Source organism: Lytechinus variegatus, chromosome 12 (genome assembly GCF_018143015.1).
Source record: "Lytechinus variegatus isolate NC3 chromosome 12, Lvar_3.0, whole genome shotgun sequence".
Classification (NCBI taxonomy): domain Eukaryota; kingdom Metazoa; phylum Echinodermata; class Echinoidea; order Temnopleuroida; family Toxopneustidae; genus Lytechinus; species Lytechinus variegatus.
In genome coordinates this window covers 9,553,633-9,573,891 of record NC_054751.1, presented here as the reverse complement: position 1 = coordinate 9,573,891, position 20,259 = coordinate 9,553,633, and the positions used below count along the sequence as shown (strand labels likewise).

Sequence of the window (20,259 nt, the reverse complement as noted above, 5' to 3'; positions counted from 1 at the left end):
AAGGTACTCGGAAAATTATCAGTTTATTAGGGTTTCTTGGTGCAAATGAATGAATGCCCAGTCAATTTCATTAATAATAGTTTTTCATTGTTACTTGACCATGAACAATGATTGTAATGTGCATCGTGTGAATGACCGAATTGTTTTTCATCAAAGCACAACCGAGAGTGGTTTTCTTTCCTCTTTAAATTTGATACAAGAATAGCCACCAAAGCTTGGCATTTCGCAATCTATGGTGGAGGGCCAGGGGGGGGGGTCATCTCTGCTTTTATTAGTTCGATACTTGATGAATATCCAAGAATGAAACAAAGAAAAAAGACATGAATGGTTATTCTATTTAATGTCCATGTATCATTTCTTAGATAATCCATTGATAGACAACAATAACATTCAGTACACAAAGGTTCTAATTGCGCAATAGGGCGGGGATAGGGAATTCATGTTTAACATGATACGTGAGCGATTGAACATAGTGTGTTCGAGAAAGGAAGCAAAATGGATAAACTCGAATAGATCATTCACATATATATCTTTCCTCTCCGGATCTGATATAGAAATAGACACAAAGACCTAGCATTAGGTGGCAGTATAAATCATGGGGAAGGGGGGGGGGGTCTGTAAAAATGCTTTAGCAATTGAACATACTGTGTTCGAGAAAAGGGAATAAATATGAAGGCATCGTTTAATGTTATTTGATGTTTGTGCATAGGCTTTCTTGTCAGATCTGGGGCCGTTTCATAAAGCTGTTCGTAAGTTAAGAGCGACAAGTTTAAGAACGACTGGCGATCCATTCTTACGCGCTAAACCATCGCCAATGAACATTTTGGTATACTATTTACCACAAGAAATGATCACCAGTCGTTCTTAAACATGTTAAAGTCGCTCTTAACTTACGAACAGCTTTATAAAAAAAAAAACCCAGGTACATAGGCCTATTCATTCCTAATAGACAACAACATCTAGAGATCCTCAGTGGAATGTGTGTGTGTGGGGGGGGTATCTAAATCGTTCAACATTCGTGAGCAATGGAACACAAAAGAAATCAAGTGAAGAAGTCTTTTAATTCTATTTGATGTTTATAGCCAGCCTGTCTGTAACTTAAATGGTCACGATAATAACAATCGTGTTCTATGCTATAGACCCTCTTCCGGGGGGGGGGGGGGGCTCGTTCTTCTTTCTATCGTCCAGCATACGTGAGGAATGAATTCTGTAAGAAAGGGGAATAAACACGAAGACACCATTCTATTTGATGTTCGTCGTAGACAAGGATGCAATACTACCCCGAGGTTATCGACAGTGTGATCTCCTTTTCATCACAGCTCTTTTATTTACCGATTCTTATCATGTCTTGTTTCGGCTGTTGAGAGGTGCTTCAATTCGGTGACTGAGCCTCCTAATAATAAAAAAACCCTCTTCCTTCGTTGCCCCTTTTTATTTTTGCAAGGACACGATCATTAGATACCTTACGTTACGAACGCACCAGCGCTAAACATTTACGCAATTAAACTAAACTGTCATAATTGGTGTACCTATACGGATGAATGCAGAAGTGTAGTTTCGCACTCTCTATAACGCAGGTCCTTATAAACATGCAGTGCGCTGCTTATAATGGTAAGAATTATATTATATCTATTATTTTGTAAATCGTTATTACGGTCCTATATTTCAATATATTTGAATGTGACACGATGAGTGTGTGAATTTCCAGAATTTTGTTAATTCCCTTCCTTAAATTCGTTATGTATAAACTTTTATGGCAAAGATTAAACCATGTAGTTCGGACATGATGGAGCGCTAAAATGCATGTATAATTCATCCATACATAAATTCTGATATAATATTGTATCTTTTAAACAAGCCAGTAGCCAATATCAATTGATTGTAATTCTCTTTCATGGTTTGTCACAGATTTACAATTCATTGTATGTTCACTATATGCAGTGTGTATCGTTTGTGTTATACAGTGCTATATTGGCTTAACAATGCGAACAGGGCAAAGAAAATATGATCATCGATATCAAATGAAGAACAATATAAGTTGGTGCCGTGGCCGAGTGGTCTACGGCGCCTGTCTATACAGTGTGTCCCAGAATAAACGAAACCGAGATTTAGCGATCATTGATCATAACTTAATCATAAATAGAATAGACAAATGACCTACCAATTTAAAGCTTAGAATCTCCTCTTTCATCTGATATTACTTAGGTTATTTCTTATTCACGCATGAGTGAGCAAAAACAATTTGAAGAAAGGATACCAAAAACTCATTTGGCGGGGGGTATCTGGGTTTAAAAAAAAAAAACATTTCTGAAAAGTTCAATATCTGCTCTTTAATTTGGTACCTCAATTACAGAAAATGGTCAAGAAATAAAAAAGTTCTGGTCATTTGAAATAAGGCTTGTATTTCCATAATTTCATGAGATAAACGTGTTTTCACCGGTTTCCCACAGAAGCCTTCGCATGGTGAACAAAAGATTTAATGCATGGCTGATCGTCAACAAAACGGAGTATTGAGTGAGTTTGAAAGCCAGCCTGGAGAACCTCTTCATTTTATAAAATTATTGAAATTCAAGCCTTATTTCAAATGACCAGAACTTTGTTATTTCTTGACCATTTTCTGTAATTTAGGTATCAAATTAAAGAGGAGATATTGAACTTTTCAGGAATGTGGTTTTCTTTTTGAAACCCAGATACCCCCGCCAAATAAGTTTTTGATATCCTTTCTTCAAATTGTATTTGCTCACTCATGCGTGAATGAAAAATAATCTAAGTAATATCAGATGAAAGAGGAGATTCTAAGCTTAACTTGGTAGGTCATTTTGTCTATTTTATTAATGATTTAGTTATGATAAATGATCGCTGAATCTCGGTTTCGTTTTTTCTGGGACGCACTGTATATAGATGGAAAGTCAGGGGTTCGATCCCAGGCCGCGGCACCTATGCCCATGAGCAAGGCATTTAAACTACAATGCTCTTTAATTTTTTTATTTCAAATAAATTGAAATGCTTTATGCATTATTGGTAACTAGGTGTGCACTTGTTCTTTTTTTAAATAATAAGCTGGGCCATTTAAAAATTGTCTACTGCAATTCCATAAAATGATCAACCTTTGTGTACGTTCGACCACCATTTTCTCAAGTCTTACTTCACTTCATTATACTGACCTAGTCAAGGTCCTTTGAGAACATTACAGTCTATCAGAAGAGCAATAAATTTCACGAAGTTCCCACGTATATAGGCGGTCGGACGTATATTGTTATAAGGAAATGCCCCATTGTTGCTTAAACGTTGAAATGCAGAGAATGAATTTTGATTGTGAGCCTAAGCTAGTTTGAAGAAAGTGCATTTTTTTCATATTACGCAATAATAATAATGATAATAACTAATAATTCTATGACCTTAATATGACCATCAGAAACCAGATCAAATAGTTGAAGAGATTTAGTAACTGAATGAATAAAAATGAAAATGTGACATAATCGCCTCACTCGTCTGCATAAAACAACAATTCTTCAATTGAAAATGGTGTTTTCTTTTTTTTTAATTGTTAAATGCAAGTTTTGATGCATGTCTCTGTCGTCAATTCTGTTCTATCGATCCCAGTTCAAGTAGCTTGATCTTACGTGACGTAATTACTGACGTAGGATGCATTTGAAACTGACACAGTCTTTGACGGGCAAGTTTCGATAGTCACGTACATGTTACATGGTCATTATGTTGTTAAATTGTCATATGGTCTAAAACCACATTTTCATGTTTTCTGTTTACTTTCACCCTAAACGTATCATCAACAAGCATTTCATGCACTGCATGTTCAGCCCCCCCCCCAAACTTTTGACTCGGTTCCAACTTTCAAATTCGTTCCACGGCCCAGATGTACATCGTCCGGGCTTGTGTTTTCCAAAAAAAAATAAGGCTAACAAAGTTGCATTAATTTCTTAATTGATTCTGGTCTTGATTCTTGCAAATTTTTATTCCGTTTAATGGGAGACGGGGATGATTATCGAGAGAAAGAAGAAGAAATAAAGAGAGTTGACAGAAACACAAGTAAAGAGAGGGAGGGGGGGGGAGTAATCGGCTGGTCTATTTCCAGCTCGAAATTATTCATGATCCAATGCCCCAGTGACACTAGCTCAACCGACTCTAGACCGATCAAAGCCATTACATTATTCCCAATGGCACTTGATTGGTCGGTTTGGAGTCCGTTTCGTTGGTGTGGCAGCAGCATAATGAACTGCGTATTTTCAGACTTCAAATTCACAGAAACCTGTCTTCGGGGATTCAATGAATACAGAAAATTGGAACTTCACACTCATATTTCATTCTTCAGTTGACGTCAATTACTTATAACTTATTGATATCATTTTCTTTCCATTAGCGACCTGTAGTTCATATTCTTTTCTTTATCAAAGGTTATGAATGACGTTTATTATACATTCATGAACAAAGATTGGGAACAGGGTATTAATCTTTTTACTCCTTCGGTGAAAAGTTGTAAACATTATTGCTAAAATAATTTTCATTATATTTTACATGTTCCTTAAAAAATATAGCTATTTTAGCTGACCGGTGATTTTGGAATAGTGTTATATAAGCCAGCTCTTCCCAAGCTTTGCTTCTTGTTGGTCTCTACACAGCAAAAACTGTGGTGTTAACCGGTGTACATAGAGGACCACACCAGTTATTTTACACCGGTGTTAAATTGGTGGTGTTAGTTTTACACATATAGGTGTTATTACAACACCTTTTGTTACATTTACACTCTTTGGTGTTACGTTTAATCTCTAGGGTGTAATTTTAACACCTCAGGGTGTGGTCCTCTATTAACACCAATTGGTGTCAGTTTGAACACCGCAGTTTTAACAGTGTAATTTTATCTCCATCTTCAACGGTTAATTTTTGTTAATTTTTGTATCCTATTATCCATCCATGCTTACTTTGATTGTTTTGTTGACTAAGGAATACAAATGAAATTGAATTAAATGAAAATAAATTATATTGAAATAAAGGCACAATACGAATGAGGCCCTCATCGGTTGTAGTTCACAACAAAAGGATAAACAATCAGACAAACAAATACGCAGGTGGTAGATTAATTAGATATACAAACGAAAAGACAGACAAAAATATGTTCAAGTATATGAATTCATTTAAAATTCACCAATTTTCAAAACAGTGAGAACAGAAGTTGGTTTGGTTTAAAGAACCCACACCAAGATTAACAACCCTGTAATTTGTCTAGACACCTTTTTGGAGAGAGAGATTAGATCGAAGCCATGATCCAATAATGATTGGGGCTAGTAATCATCGTAATGTGGTGTTTAATAGACACCCGAAACCACTTGGAAGATAATTATTTTACCCCGATCCCATCATCTTGTCTACCAATCTTTGGTTGCTAAGGAAAGAACATCTTTCATCTTATACATGTTATGATCACGTAGACATGCTCAAAGGTTGTCATTACATTTTATTTATATTGATTTATTTCTTCTGTTGTTTTTTTTTCTTGTTTTTATTTGGCACCAGAACATTAATAAAGAAGCAGGCTGGGTTATATAGGAGCAATGAACTAGGTATTTATGCTGTCGGGGGTGTGCGCATATAGGTGGTGGGGGGGGTGGTTGTGCTCCACGAGGAAGAATATTCGGCCCTTCTCTCCTCTGAAAACTTAAAATAAAGACATTTAGAGCGTCTGATGAAATGATTTATCGGAGGATTTATCCTAGAAATGTCATGTTTTATTCCTCGGTAACCGTAGCAACAGTCTGACAACACGTCAGACGAAATAATAATAATAATAATGATGAGACGTTTCCCTGAAACAGCGGTAGAAAAATACAAATGAATAAAATGCTATTTCATCAGCTAAATCATACAAACTTGAATTGTCTTCATTGGCTTTTTAGGTCTTACCATCTTACCAATAACAAACTTTGCATTTAATGCAATTCATCATCATTTCCGCCTTAAACTATTCTCGCGTTTATACGATCATGTCTATGAATTATGCATCCACTCGCATATAGGGTTCTTATCAGTAGTGGATTGTAGTGCGCAATTCATAAAGGCAATTGAATCAGATATATATTCAAAATCATGTGAAATAAGTGGTGGTGTGTTGTTGTAAAGTTGATAATGTCGCCCATCTAGAAATTTGGAATTACCATCCACTATGGACCATATCTTGTTGAAATTAATGCAGATCACATCTTTAGAAATCGAACGAAGACCGAATAAAGGCCGAAATGACTCGATTATGGGTAGGGGCGAAAAGGTAAAAGGTTGTGAAAATTGACCTATTTTTGGATTACAGACAAGAATACAAATGAAACGATCAGCTAGCCCCATGCAATTTTTTCTTCAAAATCCGGGGGGGGGGTTCAAATAATACTGATGGGTATTATGTCTCGCATGATGAGCTGTCTTCCCTCTTTAATTTCATGGGGACGGAACATGAAATCATTCACCCGGTATCGAGTAAAGGAATCGATAATGACATGGGAGTGAAAGTAATTAATTGGAACGAGACGAAATCTCTGCGTCACGGGTAAAAGTCAAATGATACAGTGGATACTTCGTCTATATATCCGCAATCCGTGACGATGCAAACTCGTATAGATATCATCATTATTTTGTGTAGACGTTTGAATGGAATCTGCACGGTAGCTATATGACTGCATTGAATACGAGGATAAGGTGAAAAATGTATCCCCACGGGTAGCCAATTTCCGATGGCTTTAAAACAGGTAGAATCAGGGTAAACTGATAAGAAACAAAGACTATCGAAAATATAATTTATATAAGGTGTAGTAAACATGAATAAACCTAGAAATTTGTAGGAACGAAAACAAAAAAGTAAATAAAATAAAACGAGAAGAAAGATCGTATGAATAGCAAGGCCATGACATTATTATGACATTCACTGTACAGTTGTTCATATATTTATGCAGTAGGATCATTCCATGCTTATTTGACGGGTTACCAGAACAATCTTCTGGATAGATTAAGAAAAAAAACCCACTTATTTTTGGAAATTCGTAAGTGGGTCTCCTCATAGACCTACTAGCAGGTCCATGCTCGAAGCAAGGCCAGACGCAGCCGACTCATTTACTCAACAATTGAGGAGTGAGAGATGAAAGATGCTGAGGAAGAAAATGAGGATATGGAAAGGGGGGGTAAGAAACAGAGATAAAGACGAGCACGGGAGAGAGGAGAGAGGGGGAGAGAAAGAGGGGGGGGGGGGGGGGAAGGGTGGGAGCGCATGATGAGATTTGAAGAAAGGTAGCTGAGGACCTATGGTTAATGGACATATATGAAATTAAGGGTGAACATAATTCAAGGGAGGGGATAGGAAGAGTAAGAACGGGGAAAAGGAAATATATTAGAAGGAGAGAAGTGAAAAAATTGACCGACACCTCGATGCAAAATACAAGAAAAAAAAACATGATTTGTCTCTTGCTTTTCTCCCTTCTATGCCAGGCTTATATTATAAGGGGATTCTCAAGATTTAGCCCTTTCAACTGAAAGTAATCAAACATTTCAAGCCTAGGATGAGAGGATGTCTCATTTGACAAAACATGATAGTTGAGATAGAGAAAGAGCTGGGAGGGGGGGGGGTAATAGCTTCGAATCCAATCCAGGGTAGGAGCTTTAAGGACCTCGGAAAACTTTCATCATGTAAATCTTGCAGAGATTCTCGGCACGAGAGATCGTTTTCGGGCAGATTCGCCGAGTGTTTATTGTGAAAAAAGATGCTTTAATCGGATCTGATATCGTTGAACGCACGGAAGAGGGTTGACATTAACGACGGCTCGATCACGATACAATCTCAACAGATAATCATTTCCTTAATCAGAACCCCCTATTGAGTTTTTACAACTCCTCTTAAATTAGGTGCTATATTAAGAGAGTTTGAGATGCAATCTGGTATCATTAGTTTTTCGGAGGCATGGTGTGGTGGCTATTGTATCTTAAACGGAACGTTTAGTGTGTTCTTGGTTTTGGTAAGGGTAATTCAGTAAATGATGATACAACACGTCCAGTGGTGGTCTGATAATCGCCATTGTCCCATGAAGATAACACATTTTCTTAATAAGATGCATAAAAATAATTAATGTTTCATAAACTGGTGTATATGCTGGAGGGTAGGGGAGGTCGTTCCTTTAACATGTTTAAGTTCCTTGAACGAGGGAAGAAAGAAAAATGAAAAGAAAAAGACAGCAAAAGAAAGGGAAAAGTGTAAAATAAAAAAATACAATTAATTTCTGGACATCAAGCCCTTAAATTTATCGCGAACTTACATTTTCATTTTAAAAATCCTTTTTCTTGATTGCGCGAGACATTTTAGACACTTTTCCTCAACAAGCTCAATGCTCCATGTTCTGCTTACTCAATTTTTATTTTCTCAGTGCTTCGCTGGTATTATATATAAGCAGATATTATGGCCCTTATTCTGAAATCGGCTTTAATTCAAACCCCGGCGTTTGTGGTTTAACTATGGAAAGTCAACAGTGACTATAATCTCTAACAGTAAAATTTCAATTTATAAGCTCATTTGTCTGTAAAATCAAACCATAATTGTCAGGAAATATCAAATATAGTAGTAGTAGTAGTAGTAGCAGCAGCAGCAGTAGTAGTAGTATTAGTATTAGTAGTAGTAGTAGTAGTAGTAGTAGTAGTAGTAGTAGTAGTAGTAGAAGTGGTAGCATTTGCAATCTTTGAATGCATCAAAGTGATATTTGTTATAAGTCATTTACTTATAGTTAATTTGAAACTATATGCAGTACTGTTCTTTTCAGGTTTCGGAAGAAGTGTAATTACAAGAGTGAGCGATTTTTTAAAACCCTTTCTACGATAAATGTGCCAAATAATGAAAATTTTGTTGCCACGATAACATAACTCCCGGTAACAAGAACACGCCCCTTTTAAAATAGTGACAGGGAAGGTTTAAATATAGATTCTCTTCCGTTCTTAAGTCGTTTTGAGGAAGCGGAAAATGTATTCGCTTTGAAGAGGAGGAACAACCACATTTGGCAATGTAAACAAGGATAATTTTCATAACCGTTGGCTGCATCCTCAACCCCCGCTTTGAGCTGGCCCCCAGTTCAGTTCAAAGTGGGTCAAGTTCTCCGTTTAAGAGATGAAATGAGATAGGACGACATTGAATTTCTAAACTTAGCCCCTCTATTGCCGCTTAAAATCCTCTCTGACGCACTCTCTTTAGCCCTCTGCTCCCCTTAAGTCTTTCTTCTATCCGGCACAATTCATCCCCATCTCATATCTCCCGGGGCATAGAATCAGATTTAGGACTCGTTTCCATTACCAAACTTTCTTGCCGAATGCAGCCAAATTGCACCCCTTCCACTCCCTACATCGGCCATACATACATTCACTCGCATTTCTGTAAATCAAATATTAGAGAAAATACAAATGCTGAAAAAGCGAGCGAAACGTTTTTATTATGAACCCTCATAGAACTAGAGTGTGACATAGATAAAAGACAATGAAAACGTGCCTTGCGACTTGGCTCATTCAAATGTTTGAATTATTCTATTAGGTATTGCATAAACTTGTACTATTGTTGGGGGTGAGACTGCATGGTATTGACTAAACCACCTGGCTAGTTGTTTACCCCTCCAGGTGAATTGCTACCGTGGCAACCGCGTGCCTATGATTGCAATTTTTATTTCTCATTTTTTTAAAGTTATCGTTCGTTAAACCATCGCAAGCAGTGTCTAAACTTTGAGGTCCCGTTCTCCTTTATATCATCCTTTTGATGTCCCTCACGTCCTGTTGTATCGTTACTCACAGTTATTTTCTCCTTTTGATCGTTTGATGGATATAGACTGGTGTAATTGCTTTACTTTTATTCGTTCAACTTGTATCTTCATTGTCTGCTTATTGAGCAAACAAAAGGTGTGTCATGTGTAATCAAAGTGATTCGATACAAAATCCATTGTACTTTTCATCTGTATGGGTTACGTAGAGCCATGATTACAGCAAAACCGAATTCTCCCGAATAAATTCGGACTGGTTCTGCCAGAATATGGTCTGACTCGGATGGATTCTGTGGGTTCGGGGAGCTTCCAGAGTACACGCATTCGTGAGGATTCGGGATTATTCTGTTCTCCCTCCCCGAATGCGAAAAAAATTCGGAAGGGATTCGGAACCATTCGTGAAGGGATTCGGCTCGTTTTGAAATGTTCAAAACCAGCCGAACACCCTAACTAATACTCCCGAATGTGGCCATGACAAATGGATGTATTCGAATAGAATTCGGTTGGATTCTGCACTGCACTGAATCAGGACCTATTCGGGACCCATTCGCCTCTATTCGAAGAGCTACCCGAATCAGAGACGAATATGTTCAAAATCTACCGAATTCATCCGAATCAGGCCATGGTTGGGCAGAATCAGTCCAAATTTATGCGGGAGAATTCGGTTTTGGTGTAACCCTATAGCTTTAGCCAGAAAACGCACAATAACGATAACACATACCAACACCGCAATAAGGTAGACACATTTTTTAAAGGTTTTTATGTTATAGTTACTTTCATAGTTAATTTATTATCAAAGAACTACATGACAAAATTTGCCAACTTTGCGCATATGAAGTCACAACTTCAAAGTTTTGAAAAAAATAATAGTTCTCTATTTCTCTCCAGTATTGTATTCAATGTTCTGCTTTTATTCAAACCAACTTGTGTTCAAAATGAATTTCCCTTAAACGCAAAATTACTCTAGAAATTTATAGTGAATATATCATATGAATTTCTACAAATTTATTTTTTTCAATATTATTATGCTCTGTCAATATCATTTTCCGTGATATTAATAATGATTTCATCACGTGAATCAATAATGGATAAAATGTCAGTTTAATAAATTACGAGCTCCCTATTCGGATAGAAGTTGGCAAATTGGAAGTGAATGATTTTTGGAGATGACTTTGTGAAATATCAATATATTTTCAAAGATACGTGCAGGGAAATGGTTGACCAGGGCGGAGAGTAGGTAAACCTATCTGCTCGTTAATAAGTGATGAAAGCGTCCACCTCTCATTTTCGGCTCTCCTGGGCAAACGAGATCTTACACTAAGTGACAAGGTTTGAGTCGCCAAGGAATAGTCAGGATCTTGCCCCGCTGACACGAAGAAGAATGTTACTCCTTCGGTATAGTATCACGAACTGACACAAAGTCATTAGGTCCGTGTGGAGTAAAAGACCTAGGTGCCGAAAACTTTTCAAAATCCACTTGCTGTGGCTTGGTATCTTCAGATTTAGTAGAGAGGGGATGTCACGGAAGTATTTCCTGGGAGCGTAAAGAGAGCAAAAAGGGGATACCTCCATTCCTTCATGAAATTACACAATTTGAGACCAATCTCACTTGAGTTTGAGGTAAGTATATCGTAACTGTGAGACAGACCTAAGCATACACGTGGCGATAAATCCAAGTTAATCTCTCATAACATGCATAAGGAGGAAAGTATTTACCACAATGTTCTATTCTTATCAATGTACTGCCATTGCTGTAGGCACACCAACTTTACCGTTGCCTCAAGCGGCAGTGTTCTAACGCCAGGACGTTCCCAATCTCACGTGGACATCGAACTTAATGTGTATCAAACAACATGATTAAGGGAGCTCTGATGAAAAAAAAATCAAAGACAAAAGGAAGGCCAATACTTCCAGTCTTCAATTTGAGATTTATAAATAGCATGGAAAGAATGCTCTTCTAAACAATTGAATACATTTTTGCTCAGGTGGAAACGGATATAATCCATCATCATATCAATGACTACCCGACCTGTTTACAAATTATTAAAGAATGCAGTTTCGAGTGTTTATTTCATAACCGGAATGCACGTAAGGCTATACAGAGGTCAGCTTTAGAAATTTTGTTTAGTTTTTAGTATCCAAGATATACCGGAGTTGACCTATTTTTATCTGAATTATTTTTCTAGTCATATATATTTTCCACGTTTTTTGTTTGTTTCATTTTAAGGTCAATGATTGGCTTATATCAATTTCTTGTAATGTTTTTAGCTTTCAGTGTGAAAGAAGTGAGTTTTCTTTTTAATTTTGATACAATTGAACTGTTATTCTTCATCGTATTCATGATATTCTGGCTTGGAGAGTCGAGGGCAGCGCTAGGTTATTTTTTTTTCGAAAGGGGACATCGTGACCCCATATGATATGAATAAAATAACAAACTTAATAATATGGATATTATGTAGTTATACATTTACGCGATCTACAGTTCCATGAATTCATTAAGCTTAAATGGTCACGATGGTCTGATGGGTCTAACCTATATAGAATGACCAAAATGATTTCCTCTTAATTGAATACCCCCACTGCTCGACAATAGTATCTATGTACATATATAATCAAACCTATCGATACTATTGTCATACTGATTGCTGTCTATTTATATGTTTTGTGTGTTTGAAATATCTGTATACAAATTCCATCGGGAATCTGGGTCGCGGTCGCTTAAAATAAACCATTGTTGGCTTGCCAACGAGAAGCAGAAAGCATGGAAAGGGTGCCATCGAAGAGTATAGGGTAAATCATTGAACGGTAAGTGAAGATTGTTTCGGATCCATCTCCTAGGCCTTGATAAATGAGAGTCTTGGATCCAGTTGACCGAGAGACCAGCTGTACCTATCCCCTCTAGAGATTCGCCAATGGATTTCAATAGACCGGGACAGATTGCTAAACGTAATTGGATGGATACTGTCCAACAGCTTCCTAAATCTTGGATTTACTTCCTTTATTCATGGTGAATATTTCATATGCTGCCACAGTTCTTCCCGTGACATACCATCATGACCGTGACATACGGTCATGCGATTTGGTGTTTCAAGTTTTCGATCTATGGACAGGCTTTTTATCGGGATAACTGCCTTTATTCATGTTATTCAAACTTAACAATTTTGATTGAAATCTTTGAAAGTCGGAGTGTGTTTAGAAAATATTTAAAAAAACAAAAGGTAGGAATATGAAACATGGTAAATTCGCATTTACCAAAATGATCTGTATTATAATTGTTTATAAAAAAAAATGTCTTATTACCGTGATTAGTGCAACGTATTGCTAGATTGTTATTTTACAACCGATATTAATTAATTCAATAGTGTTATGCGTTTGTTTGCCTCTTTTCTGTTAAATTAAACAACCAAAGGGGGGCTTGGTTGTGTGATGAAGACACGGAGTGGTTCGGCTGACATGGCTGAAGCGCCGCGCGACACTTGAATTACTTCATGTCATTTTTCTTTATAATTTCGTGTAGTTACTTACCAACTGTTGGTAAAAAGTCTTTCTATAATGGAGACAGCGATGTAAAAGCTTGAATAGGTATATAAATAATTAATCATTAAAATATGCAGAGTACGCGACTTGCAAGTTGCATTTTCTTATAGATTTGTAATGATATGAAAGTAATATAAATGTTCTTATTTTTATGAAGAAAAACTTGAAATACGATTCTTTCCAGCATGTTTGTTATTCATTAAATTTAAGAATTATGATACAACTATATATGCATTTATGTTAGAATATCTATGATAATATAGCCATCCATATTTCACAATTATAAATGGTGGTGATAATTATTTTTTTTTAAATCAATCATCCTTAATCTTTATCATCCTGAAATTAAGCACTTGATGTTAGAGAAAAATTGTGACCAATTAGTTTAGGACAAAATCACATTCTGCTGAAAATCCAAACAATGTACGTTTTGAAAAACTTGATTCAGAGTTCTGGTAAAGTCACCTTTAAGGGTTACAATCCCCCCCGGACAATCCCCCCCAACCTGCTGTAAAAAAAACTCCAGAAAAGTGTAATTCAAACGTGTGTTCGATTGTTGACGATACCACTGAACTTGTGCCTAAATTAGTTCGTGAAACACGACCCAAAGGTAAGGTTGTTGTAAATGTCTCTGCACTCTTGCGAATTGATTCCACCTGTCTGCCCATGGTCTTGGCTGATCAATACCCGACCTCTAAGGCTCAATGGCAAACCCATCGTGGTGTTTATTAGCCTTGTCGGTGAAAATCTTTTCCTCACGATGCATCGAACTCCTTGAAAAGCCGCCTTTTCTGTTTTCCAGAAGAAACCTTTGATGTTGAAGCCGTTAAGGTAACTCAAACAAGTACAGATTTGCTCTTGAACACGGAGGGGGGTAAGGGCCATGTCTGATGATGACACAGCTTTGAAAAATGCATCCTCCGATTTCTCATCAATCTGGATGTACTGTACGTTATCCATGATGGTGGCATAAAGACAGATTAAGAGGTAGAATGTGGAAAGGTTGATGTTAAGATGAAGACGAGGACAAGAAGGAGGAAACTGATAAGAAATACATGATTATGGGTTGTGGAATGTTTAAGTATTGATTAACAGAACAGTACTGTGCGACACGTGACACCTTGATGTCGGCCGATGCCGTTTGACATGACAACATCTTTTTTTCTGCCTCTTTCATGCAGTATACCGTTATTGTGGATTAGAATTTTAACACCTTGATACAAAAGAGAAATATTAAAAAGTACAACCACCTATAAAACATTTGTCATTAGGAATTATTCAGCGCCCTACCTTCATGACCTAACATTCAACATTCTCCTCTCGACGGTTTACCCTTCTCTGGATTTTGGTTCCTATTATATATTTCAATCGGAAAAAGTCTATCAAATGATAGACGAATGGCTTAGAATGTGATTTGGCGGAATGACGAGATCCCTTTACAAAATAATAAGAAGAAAACGAATACAATAAATTAAAAAAAAAAACAAGCAGCTGCTCGTTCGAATTCATTTTTGAATAGACTCCAATCGTGGTAATAATCTTGGAAATAAAATGGCATGACACGGAATGGCCGAGCGGGGGCATTGAAACTGGAATCAGCTAAGACCCTTTCCTAAGTGGGGGTCGATATTCCAATATCCGACTTCTTTCAAAGGTCTTTGGGTCACCTGGTCTGCAGGGGTTTCTTCCTATTAAATATCATGAAATACGTGGGGAACAAAATACTGAACTTTGGTCATCCTATCCTTTCGAAGTGCAGTGCCGCACCCGGTCACGCCACTTTTCTACCCCTTTACCAACCCCATGGGCTCTGTTTCTTAAAGTCATTGCACCCCTCCCGCAACACTTTCACCTACCGTGCCCACTTCCGATATTTTCTTCTTCTCTGAACTTAGACTATAATACGTCTGTACTTTGCGTTTTCGAAGTGCATTTCACCCTTTCACCTTTTTTCTTTCCCTTTTTCCAACCCCCACCCCCTTCATGACCCACTCTTCTAAAAACATAATTGTACTCAAACCCTCTCGATTCTGTTCTGTTTTAAACTTGTCCGAACAGCATCTCATAATAATACTAATAAACTCCGTTCTTTTTAAGCTCATCCCTGTCTCATCTTTATGCTGCATTGACATTTCTCCCACGGCGGCCGTACGGCGAGTAGAAAACAACCGTTTTATTCATTTTTATTAAAACCACCTATACGTAGCTGATACAAAAAAAGTGTTCAAACGGCTGTTTTTTACTCGCCGGGAAATGGGACTGCGCCATTACTAGTGTATGCCCAATCTTAAACACCCTATTTATCTTGACTTTATTTTTAAAGTCTTGACCCATCCAAAGCTCCAAGTTTTGTATTGCCTATCTTGTTGCCTTTTCCTGTATTCATCACCCTCCATCTGATTGGTTCCTCTCACTCTAAGGTCTATGATCTAAACACCGTACACACTCGAAAATTGATAGCCCACCGGTATCCATTAACCATGTTAACCAATAAAGGCCTACAAACATCACATACATTGATTTGCAGAAATCGTGGGTTTTTAAAGATAAATAATTCCCATTGGATTTATTCTGTCCCGGGTATTCACGAAACAAATTCATGATATTTTTATAGAACACACTAAGTTCATACTCCCCCTGGGAATTTTTAAGTATTTGGTGACGTAGGAAAATTGCTCTCTGTTAAATACAAACTAACTATCCTCTCTTTCTTTATTTTCTTGCAGTTGAACACCATCATAACCATAGAAAATGGGGTTTCTGCTCATGAGGCCGTAAGCACCCAGCAACCAAGAATGACCACTTTCTCTCATGTTATAACCACGGATCTCTGCTTGATGGTCTCAACGTGACCTCTACCGCCGACCATGGGGTTTTCCTTGCACAGGGTTTATCGCGATACTTCGATATCCACGGCAACACTGGATGATCCCACCGCTGCCACCGAAATGATATCATCAAACTACACTTTGGACTATGACGATGGCTTTCTTATGACCTTATCAGGTAAGGTCCTGGTGGGAATCGTGTGTGGAATACTCCTCTTGGTTGTCCTTGTGGGAAACACCTTCGTGGTTGTTGCAGTTGCCAAGTTCAGGAGATTGAGGACTCCAGCAAACGCTCTCCTCTTGAATTTGGCCATCGCTGATGTCACTGTATCAGTCTTCGTGATGACCTTTTCTACGATGAGACTACTAAGCGATGGTCATTGGTTACTGGGATCCTTCATGTGTAAGTTTTGGATGTCCATGGACGTGCTTTGCTGTACGGCGTCCATACTTACTCTCTGTATGATTTCATTAGACAAATATTGGGCAATCACACGTCCTCTCTCGTACCATAGTGATATGTCATGGAGGAGAACTGGTTACATGGTTACTTTTGTTTGGGGTTGTTCGGGTATTATTTCTTTCGTGCCGATCTTCACGGGACTTTATGCCAAGGACAGAGCAAATATCTCCACGGACGACATTTGCGGGGTGAACTTCTCTGTAAATAGGTACTACGCTGTCGTATCGAGTATGACATCTTTCTACGTACCCCTTGCGGTAATGATATTCACCTACTGTCACATTTATTTTATCGCTCGATCGCAAGCCATTCGAATCAAAGAAGAGATGAATAGAACAGAATATCTGGGAAGAACGTCCCCTCCACAATCTATGAGGGCGTCAATACCTTCAAATAAAACGACTGAAAACCTTGAGCAACCTCCTGCTGAACCGAATAGGAGGCGGTCAAGGTCTATAACGCGTGAATACAAAGCTGTCCGAACTCTAGGACTAATTATGGGGTGTTTCATTCTATCATGGTTACCTTTTTTTCTAATGTACCTCATTATGAACTTCTGTACAACATGCCATCTTTCCTTCCACGCGGAGAACGCCATCACGTGGCTCGGTTATGCCAACAGTCTCATGAACCCACTAATTTACAATTTTCGGAATCGCGATTTTCGTTATGCCTTCCGTGTCATCGCGCATAGGATCCTCAAGGCTATCACGTTTGGCTACTTGGACAACAAGAAGGGGGTGTTCCCCAAGAATGCATCGTCGCACCATCGCTTTTCTACGTCGTCCAACGGCCATCCGAACGGAAGCCCCCTTCTTTGCGCTAGCGGTATCAAGCTGAACCTCATGAAGCGCCATTCGGAAGGCAGAGTTTCGCAAGGTGGAAATGGTGGGGAGAATGAGATGCCTTGCCAGATTTTACCGGAAGATGAAATTTTGAATTGTTCTCCCGATCGAGGAGAAGAAGGCGAGAAAGTGACATTCCGCGAGGAAGATGGAAGTGACCACTCTTTATGAATATTTCGTTACTTAAAAAAAACATCTTTTGATGTACTATAGCATTCATCAGGTGAAAAAACGTTTATTTACCAGGATCTATAGAAGGTTTACCTGACTGAAGTTAGTTTGTTATTATACAACTCAACACGCTCAAATCATGTTACGATGAAAAGACAAACACCAAACGAAAAATATCATTGATAACCTATAAAAGGATCACTTCTCACAGAGAGATTTTTTTTTTCTTGAATGAAAACTCTATTTATTGCCCCATGTATGAAGTATCTATTCTCAGTTTGAGTGTATAATGAGACGATTATGTTGGTGTATCATGTGCAATTTTTACCTCTCGTTTTTTTCCTTTTGAACAGGCATGCACATTATCAGAGAAAATTATGTTACCCATCATTATGCATGGGTATATTTATGTTAAATACATCGACCAACAGGGTTACATCGATTATAAACGCTGCTAACATGTAGAATTGTATAGTTGGTTGCCGTGATTTGTTTTACTTTGTTTGAGAGAAGCATCGCATATAGTCTCGTTCACTGTAAAATAAAATGCTGTATTTCTTATTCAGTTTTTGCGGGGAAAATATACGAAACACCCCATATTTAACCATAGAGCTATTACATAGCTCCATGATTTAACGGTGATTTTAAAAGCCACAAAATTTTACGGTGAACTATAAACGTTACTGTGGAAAGTCAAGCAGCAGTTCTAGAATTTTACCCTATTTTTAAAAGGCGAATTCCCAGCATCTTGAAGCTTGATTTTCCACTTTAATGTTCATGGTTAACCGTAAAATTGTGCGGAGGTTTTACAGTACGTCATACCGTTCATAATTTGGTCTTTTGCAAATTTTATGTTATTTTTCACTTTCATATCCGGCCAGAATTACGATTTCGCCGTAAAAATATTACAGTATGTTGTGTAATTATTGATTAGAAATATACATGTATATAACTGCAAGAACATACACAAAAATGTGTTATATCTATATATTGTGTGAAATGACGACATTTACCTCGGAATAAAATTCAACAAAATGGAATGAGTCTGGTTAAGCCGCTTCAACGGCGCCAATAGCTAATTTTGAATTCGTCCCATTATCTACTTATCTGACGAATGCCATTTGTATAATATTGTTGGTTTTTCATTAAGTTGCCATTTCACAACTGAAAAGATGATGGGGTTTGGAAATTTATTTAGTTATCTATTCCTGCTGAAAAAGAACACAGTGTCACACTGTCTGATCACAGTGTATTCGCAAAGTGAACTAGGCACTAAAAAGCTCCAGTGTTGATTTAACACCAGCCCGAAATCTACTATGTCCACACCAGAAAAGAATTGAAACAACACCAGTCTGGAATCAAACCGATGCTGTTTTGATACTAATTGGTGATGTGTAAACACCTATCTGGTGTCAGACCAAAACGAAACTGGTGTTGTTTAACACTTCTCTGGTGTGGACATATATAGATTCCGGGCTGGTGTTAAATCACCACCAGAGTTTATGCAGTGTGTACTTATTATTCATACTCTTAAAATGTTCCAATTCAAGAGGGCGAAGATATTTTCACACTTTGGACACCTCGACAGTGTGACGGTTTCACAGCATGTTCACATGGTTGACTATGTGATCCACACTTCCAAAATGCGCACATTTAACAGTGTGAAGGTGTATTCACACTGAGTTCCACACTGTGGCACACACTGTTGGACACTTGTGTTCTTCCCATGCAGTAGGATACGACGAAGACACACGGTTTAAACGACTTTTTCTACCCATTTCGGGCCGTTTCACGTAACTTGTAATAATAACAATTTGCAATAACAGTTTAAAGCTACCAAAATCATTCAATTCATTTGCCTAATGATATACTTGTAAAGCAATTGACAATAATGTCATTCTTTTATTAACAATTCTAAAACGGGCCTGTATTCTCCCTCTGGAAAGAACACAATGGGATACGGTTTATTCATTGTGTCCACATAGAATGATTTGTGGGCTTTGTTAAGATGTAATCCGCATTGTCAAATTGCACAAATTCAACAGTGCTAAGAAAATATCACACTTTGGACACCTCAAATTGCAAACTGATGTATTCTTGTGTTCAAAGACATGCATTCATAACGATTTCTACTGTTAAAGATTATACATAGGGGGCGCTATGATGAAAATGAAGCCGCTACATAATGTAGTGCTTTACTTCACACGGTCACGAGACATCAAAAGATCGATTTTTATTGATAATCTTTATACCTACACACCTATATTATTTATAATTCAATTAAACAAAGTGATGATATTGAAATTATTTAAAAGCTACGTTTATCACCGTTTTCAGTTCATAATCTAGAATATTATATACATTTCTCTTTGATATACTGATTACTTTCGAATTTTGTTTATAAAACTATATTGATATACCCTGGTCATTGAGGTAGACGTTTGGTGAAAGCTGTAGTCAACTAATCTCCTGGAAGGGTGCAGACTCAATTCATTTCGCTGTATAGATAATATTTATTTTCATTAGATCATGTTTTTATTTACTCATTATGTGCAATCATTAACTATGACGCAACTTGATGGCTCACATCCTTAAAAAAATATTTCTCATACCTCTACTTGTCCATACCCTCACTG

At 37.6% G+C, this 20,259-nt stretch overlaps 1 protein-coding gene across 1 annotated transcript; it reads left to right on the top strand.

The window, feature by feature from the left end:
• Window positions 1–1,469: 1,469 nt before the first annotated feature.
• Window positions 1,470–18,976, top strand: LOC121425231 (probable G-protein coupled receptor No18). The gene is made up of 2 exons (XM_041621247.1): window positions 1,470–1,611; window positions 16,043–18,976. The coding sequence occupies exon 2, from the start codon at window positions 16,184–16,186 to the stop codon at window positions 17,621–17,623; it is 1,440 nt and encodes a 479-aa protein (XP_041477181.1). The 5' UTR covers window positions 1,470–1,611; window positions 16,043–16,183; the 3' UTR covers window positions 17,624–18,976.
• Window positions 18,977–20,259: the final 1,283 nt, after the last annotated feature.